A 6,377-nucleotide genomic window follows, 5' to 3' on the forward strand; every position below is an offset into this window, starting at 1 on the left:
CACACACATAAGTGAGAGTGTGAGCATTCTCGTGATGCTAATGTGACTGAACTAAGATAGGATGGACTCCTCCACTAGTCCAGTGACTTAAATTAGGACCCCCCCGCCCCACACACAGAAACACTCTCTCTCTCTTTCTCACACACACACACTCACCTAATCTCTCTCTCTCACACACACACTCACATACTCTCTCTTTCTCACACACACACTCACATACACACACACACACACATACACACACTCACATACTCTCTCTCTCTCTCTCTCTCACACACACACACACACACAGACACATACACACACTCACATACTCTCTCTCTCTCTCTCACACACATACACAGACACACACACATACTCTCTCTCACACACACACAGACACACACACATACTCTCTCTCTCTCACACACACACACATACTCTCTCTCTCTCTCTCACACACACACACAGACACACACACTCACATACTCTCTCTCTCTCACACACACACACACACACACACACATCCCCCGGTGTTCAAATCCTCACAGGCTTTAAGTCATCAGAGGCCAGTGTCCTGCAAATAAAACACAGGTCTCTTAGTGCATACACACACACGCACGCACACACACACACGCTCACACACACACGCACACACACATACGCACACACACACATACACACACACACACAGGTCTCTTAGAGCAGTGTTTTTCAACCACTGTGCCAGGGCACACTAGTATGCCGTGAGAGATCATCAGGTGTGCCGCAGAAAATTACCCAAATGTCACTCACTGGTCCAGAAAAGCAACTGTTGCATCAAAGAATTTATAACCACATGCTCTCATTGATTGTATGATTGCACTATTTGTGGTATGCAGGCATTGTACAACGGGGGCCCCATATCCAGTATTCACAGAATCATCACATATCCAGTTCATAACAACAATTAAATTAGATATAGTCACCTACAAATGAAACAGAGGGCGCTTGTTTTATTGAGCAGGTCTTGCATAGAAGCCATAATAGGGTCCATATCTCTGTGTTATTTGAAATAGCAGGCTATGGTATGTTTATTTTTTCTTTTTCTTATGTTTATTTTAAGTGTCAAAAGTGTGCCGTGGCACAAAAAAGGTTGAAAAACACTGTCTTAGTGCACGCGCGCGCGCGCGCACACACACACACACACACACACACAGGTGTCTTGACTGTGATGTTGGGGGTCATGGACAATGACCACCACCCAATACAAAAAGTTGGCAATATCTTTCACAATTACGTTCAGATAAATGAGCTTTTCAGGAGCACAAACCTCACTCTGTCATTATCTTCAGAATGCTGCAACCTTTGATCTAGCGCAAATAGGAACAAACGTTGTATTTTTTACCCTAGATGTTCACATTTGTAGAAATGTGTAAAGTTGTATTTTTTCCCCCTAGATGTGTTTTGTAGAGATGTGTAAAGTTGTCTTGTGTATAATACTGGCGACTAAAACGGATTCGAAGATGAAAAATGGTCTGATTTTGTACATCAACAAGTAACGCTGTTCCACAACACTACAAATGAGTCTCACACTTCTCGTGAACGAGCATGCTCGTGCCCAATCACCTTCTATAGACTAATCATAGCCTCCCCGAGTCCCGGACAGTAGGGTGCATCTCAAGACTGCCGGTAGTACCGCGCCTTCCCCAATTTCCAGAAACACCGCACGCAGCACCGGCATTTCCACTCGCACATTGCCATGAGGTTGTCCGCGGCTCTTCGTAACGCATGCCGGAACCTCCCGGTTGGTCCAGGGCATGTACCCCGACACGGTTCCTGTCTAGTTGGCGCCCGGAGGACCTCCACGCCGCTTCCATTCGGGAGCCACCGTGCCCTCGCGCGTGATGCAAGCACGGGCAGCGGCCAAACATCTGAAGCGGCGGTAAAACTCAGGAAGCAGCGAGATGGCTCCGTCAGCGAACACGCCATCAGGTAACCCAACAAAGACAACACGTCGAAAACACGCTTCCAGGTAGCCAATCCCAGAAAGACAAGGGAAGTTCGTGAAAAGTTTGGGTTTTATGCATGACATTTATATAGTTGTTGTTAACTTCAACGTAAATATATGACTATGACATTTTATTTAATCGGTTGCGTAATTTCCTGATTTGGGCACTGTTATTGTAATAGACTACGTCAACGTGTTGGTAAAGTTTTAGTCATGGCTAGTTCGTTCAAACTTCATGGCGAGCGTAACGTTAGTAATTTGCCAGCCACCCGCGTGCTATGGAGGTTTTGTGAGTTGATGAGATTCCTCATGTCTGTCTTCCAGAAGTGAATCTCCGTGAGATCTAATCTCACGCGGCACGCTACGTCTCCTCGCTGCTACATATAGGTCAGTGTTACAGCGCGTGGAGACTCCTCCCAACCATCCCGACTGATGCGCGAGACCATGTACTCAAGGCTGCTATGGCCATGAAACGTTTACCCAGATAGCACGAGACCAGTTGCACAGGCCCCGACCACAACAACCACGATAGGAATGCGTGCTATAATTCTTACAGAATATCACGGGAGTGCTATAATTCTTACAGAATATCATAGGATAGGAGTGCTATAATTCTTACAGAATATCATAGGAGTGCTATAATTCTTACAGAATATCATAGGAGTGCTATAATTCTTACAGAATATCACGGGAGTGCTATAATTCTTACAGAATATCATAGGATAGGAGTGCTATAATTCTTACAGAATATCACAGGATAGGGAGTGTGCTATAATTCTTACAGAATATCACGGAGTGCTATAATTCTTACAGAATATCATAGGAGTGCTATAATTCTTACAGAATATCACGGGAGTGCTATAATTCTTACAGAATATCATAGGATAGGAGTGCTATAATTCTTACAGAATATCACAGGATAGGAGTGTGCTATAATTCTTACAGAATATCACGGGAGTGCTATAATTCTTACAGAATATCATAGGATAGGAGTGTGCTATAATTCTTACAGAATATCACAGGAGTGCTATAATTCTTACAGAATATCATAGGATAGGAGTGCTATAATTCTTACAGAATATCACGGGAGTGCTATAATTCTTACAGAATATCATAGGATAGGAGTGCTATAATTCTTACAGAATATCATAGGATAGGAGTGCTATAATTCTTACAGAAATAATTCTTACAGAATATCATAGGAGTACTATAATTCTTACAGAATATCATAGGAGTACTATAATTCTTACAGAATATCATAGGAGTGCTATAATTCTTACAGAATATCACAGGAGTACTATACTTCTTACAGAATATCATAGGATAGGAGTGCTATAATTCTTACAGAATATCATAGGATAGGAGTGCTATAATTCTTACAGAATATCACAGGAGTGCTATAATTCTGGGGCAATTCTATTGATTTTAATCAGTAATCTCTTCACATTCTTATTCTATTGATTTTAAACAGTACTGCTAATCTCTTCACATAGATGGATAGATGGATAGATAGATAGATAGATAGATAGATAGATAGATACTTTATTGATCTCCATGGGGAAATTCAAGGTCTCAGTAGCATACAGACATCACACACAACATGCACTTACAGCAGAAATGGTAAATATAAGTATAAGTATAAACATATAACCAAACTCCACTGTACAATAGAGACAGTAGGAGATAAGAAAAACTAACAAAACTAAATATACTATATAAATTAAATAAAAAAATCCACAGTGTGCTTGATTTATCTATCTACATACACACACACACACACACACACAGTGAAGACATCCCATGCCACACACACACACACACAGTGAAGACATGCCATGCCTCATGGAATTGGACAACTGCTTGTGTGGGACAGGGAGGGGTTGTGTGTTTTTTGTGTGTATAATTCTGCCTGTGTGTGTGTGTGTGTGTGTAGGGAGGTGATACAGCAGAGCAGACAGGAATTGGTCCAACTCTGCAGAGAGAACACGGCCATCACACCTGTGCTCGCCATTATCCAGGTACACTCCTGTGTGTGTGTGTGTGTGTGTGTGTGTGTGTGTGTGAGTGAGATTAAATCTGTGCTTGCCATTATCCAGGTACACTCCTGTGTGTGTGTGTGTGTGTGAGAGAGATTAAATCTGTGCTCGCCATTATCCAGGTACAGTCCTGTGTGTGTGTTATTATATAGACAGGTACAGTCCTGGGTGTGTGTGTGGTTATATAGCAGGTACAGTCCTAGAGGTGCGTGCGTGCGTGTGTGACTGATGTCCTCCTTTCTCAGGCAGCAGAGGATGACCGTTTACTGGAGATCAACAAGAAGATGGCGGCCAAGGTACGTCTGCTGCATCCTCTCCCTCTCTCTTCCTCTCTCTCTCTCTCTCTCCCTCTCTCTTCCTCTCTCTCTCTTCCTCCCCTCTCTCTTCCTCTCTCTCTCTCTCTCTTCCTCTCTCTTCCTCTCTCTCTCCCTCTCTCTCTCTCTCCCTCTCTCTTCCTCTCTCTCTCTCTCTCTTCCTCTCTTCCTCTCTCTTCCTCTCTCTCTCTCCCTCTCTCTCTCTTCCTCTCTCTCTCTCCGTCTCTCCCTTTCTCTCCCTCTCTCTCTCTCCCACTCTCTCCCTCTCTCTCTCCGTCTCTCTTCCTCTCTCTCTCTCCTCTCTCTCAAAATGGTCTCTCCCTTTCTCCTCCTCTTTTTCCTCTCTCTCACTCTCTCTTCCTCTCTCTCTCTCTCTCTCTCCCTCTCTCTCTCCCTCCCTTCCTCTCCGTCTCTCTCCCTCTTCCTCTTTTCCTCTCTCTCACTCTCTCTCTCCCTCTCTCTCTCCCTCCTCTCTCTCCCTCTCTCTCTCTCCCTCTCTCTCTCTTCCTCTCTCTCTCTCCTCTCTCTTCCTCTCTCTCTCTCCCCCTCTCTTCCTCCCTCTCTCCCTCTCTCTTCCTCTCTCTCTCTGTCTCTCTCTCTCTCTCTCTCTCCTCTCTCTCCCTCCTTCCTCTCCCTCTCTCCCTCTATCCCTCCCTCTCTCTCTCCCTCCCTTCCTCTCCGTCTCTCTCCCTCTTCCTCTTTTCCTCTCTCTCACTCTCTCTCTCCCTCTCTCTCTCCCTCCCTTCCTCTCCGTCTCTCCTCTCTTCCCTCTTCCTCTCTCACTCTCTCTCTCCCTCTCTCTCTCCCTCTTCCTCTCACTCTCACTCTCTCTCTCTCTCTCTCTCTCCCCCTCTCTTCCTCCCTCTCTCCCTCCACCTCCCTCGTCTTCTTAATAATAATAATTGTCTCTCTCTGTGTGTTTAATGTTCACGGTGTGTTCATGCCTCTACCTCCGAGTGTGTGTCTCGAACAGGGTGTGTGTGTGTGTGAGGGTGTACACCTCTATCGGCATGCTGTGTGTGTGTGTGTGTGTGTGTCTATCTGAGTGTGTGTGTGTATTTGTATCTGAGTGTGTGTGTGTGTGTGTGTGTGTGTATTTGTATCTGTGTGTGTGTGTGTGTGTGTGTCTGTATCTGTATCTGTGTGTATCTGTATCTGACTGTGTGTGTATCTTAATCTGAGTGAGTGAGTGAGTGTGTGTGTCTGTATCATGTGTGTGTGTGTATCTGTATCTTTATCTGAGTGTGTGTGTGTGTGTGTTGTTTACCCAGGTGGGGTTGAGCATCATGGATATCAGTCTGCCGGGGTCCTGCACTGAGGAGGAGGTCAGTGGGGTCAACAGATCAGAAACCAATCACTCACCAGAGCGGTGACCAGTCACTCACCAGAGCGGTGACCAATCACGTTCAATCCTACACACACATGTTCAACCCTACACACACATGTTCAATCCTACAATCCCACATCCTCTGTAAAGTGACCTTGAGTTTGAGAAAGGCACTATATAAATATAACTTGTTATTATATTATTATTATTATTATTATTTACAAACTTTTTAATGTGTGTAACGTTTTATGGACATTTTTTATGGATTTTGATGTTTCTTCTCTCTCTCTCTCTCTTTCTCTCTCTCAAATTCAAATTCAAATGTGCTTTATTGGCATGACTCAGAAAATAGTGTTGCCAAAGCAGTAACATGACAATACAAACATATACAATATTTGTTTTAAGGGGTCAAAGAAAGGAAACTAAACTAAACTAAAAGAAAAAACTTATATTTAAAAAAAATAGTAACTAAATCCATGTTTTAAGAAAACTTAAACATGCATTCTTAAATCTAAATTTAAAGGAAACATATACAATAGTCTATATAAAACTATTTAACAAAAACTATATACTGTATGCACTTTTTCTATGTGAAGTTTTCTCTTAAAATGTGGCAGGACTGTAAATATTGGTAGGCTAAGTGGGCACATTTATCTATTTCTCCCAGGAGGAATTGTAGTTTTTGTTCATTGGTGGCAGTCATAAAGCCGGGACAAGTGATTTCAATTTGT

General features: G+C 43.4%; 1 protein-coding gene across 1 annotated transcript in view; it reads left to right on the forward strand.

The window, feature by feature from the left end:
* The first annotated feature begins 1,601 nt into the window (after positions 1 to 1,601).
* The window catches only part of mthfd1l (methylenetetrahydrofolate dehydrogenase (NADP+ dependent) 1 like), a 66,778-nt gene continuing 62,002 nt past the window's right edge, over positions 1,602 to 6,377 (forward strand). The window contains 4 exon segments of the mRNA XM_048250854.1: positions 1,602 to 1,953; positions 3,903 to 3,987; positions 4,251 to 4,301; positions 5,591 to 5,644. Of these exon segments, the coding sequence (XP_048106811.1) occupies positions 1,721 to 1,953; positions 3,903 to 3,987; positions 4,251 to 4,301; positions 5,591 to 5,644 (423 nt within the window). The 5' untranslated portion in view covers positions 1,602 to 1,720.

This window comes from Alosa alosa, chromosome 8 (assembly GCF_017589495.1).
Source record: "Alosa alosa isolate M-15738 ecotype Scorff River chromosome 8, AALO_Geno_1.1, whole genome shotgun sequence".
NCBI lineage: Eukaryota > Metazoa > Chordata > Actinopteri > Clupeiformes > Clupeidae > Alosa > Alosa alosa.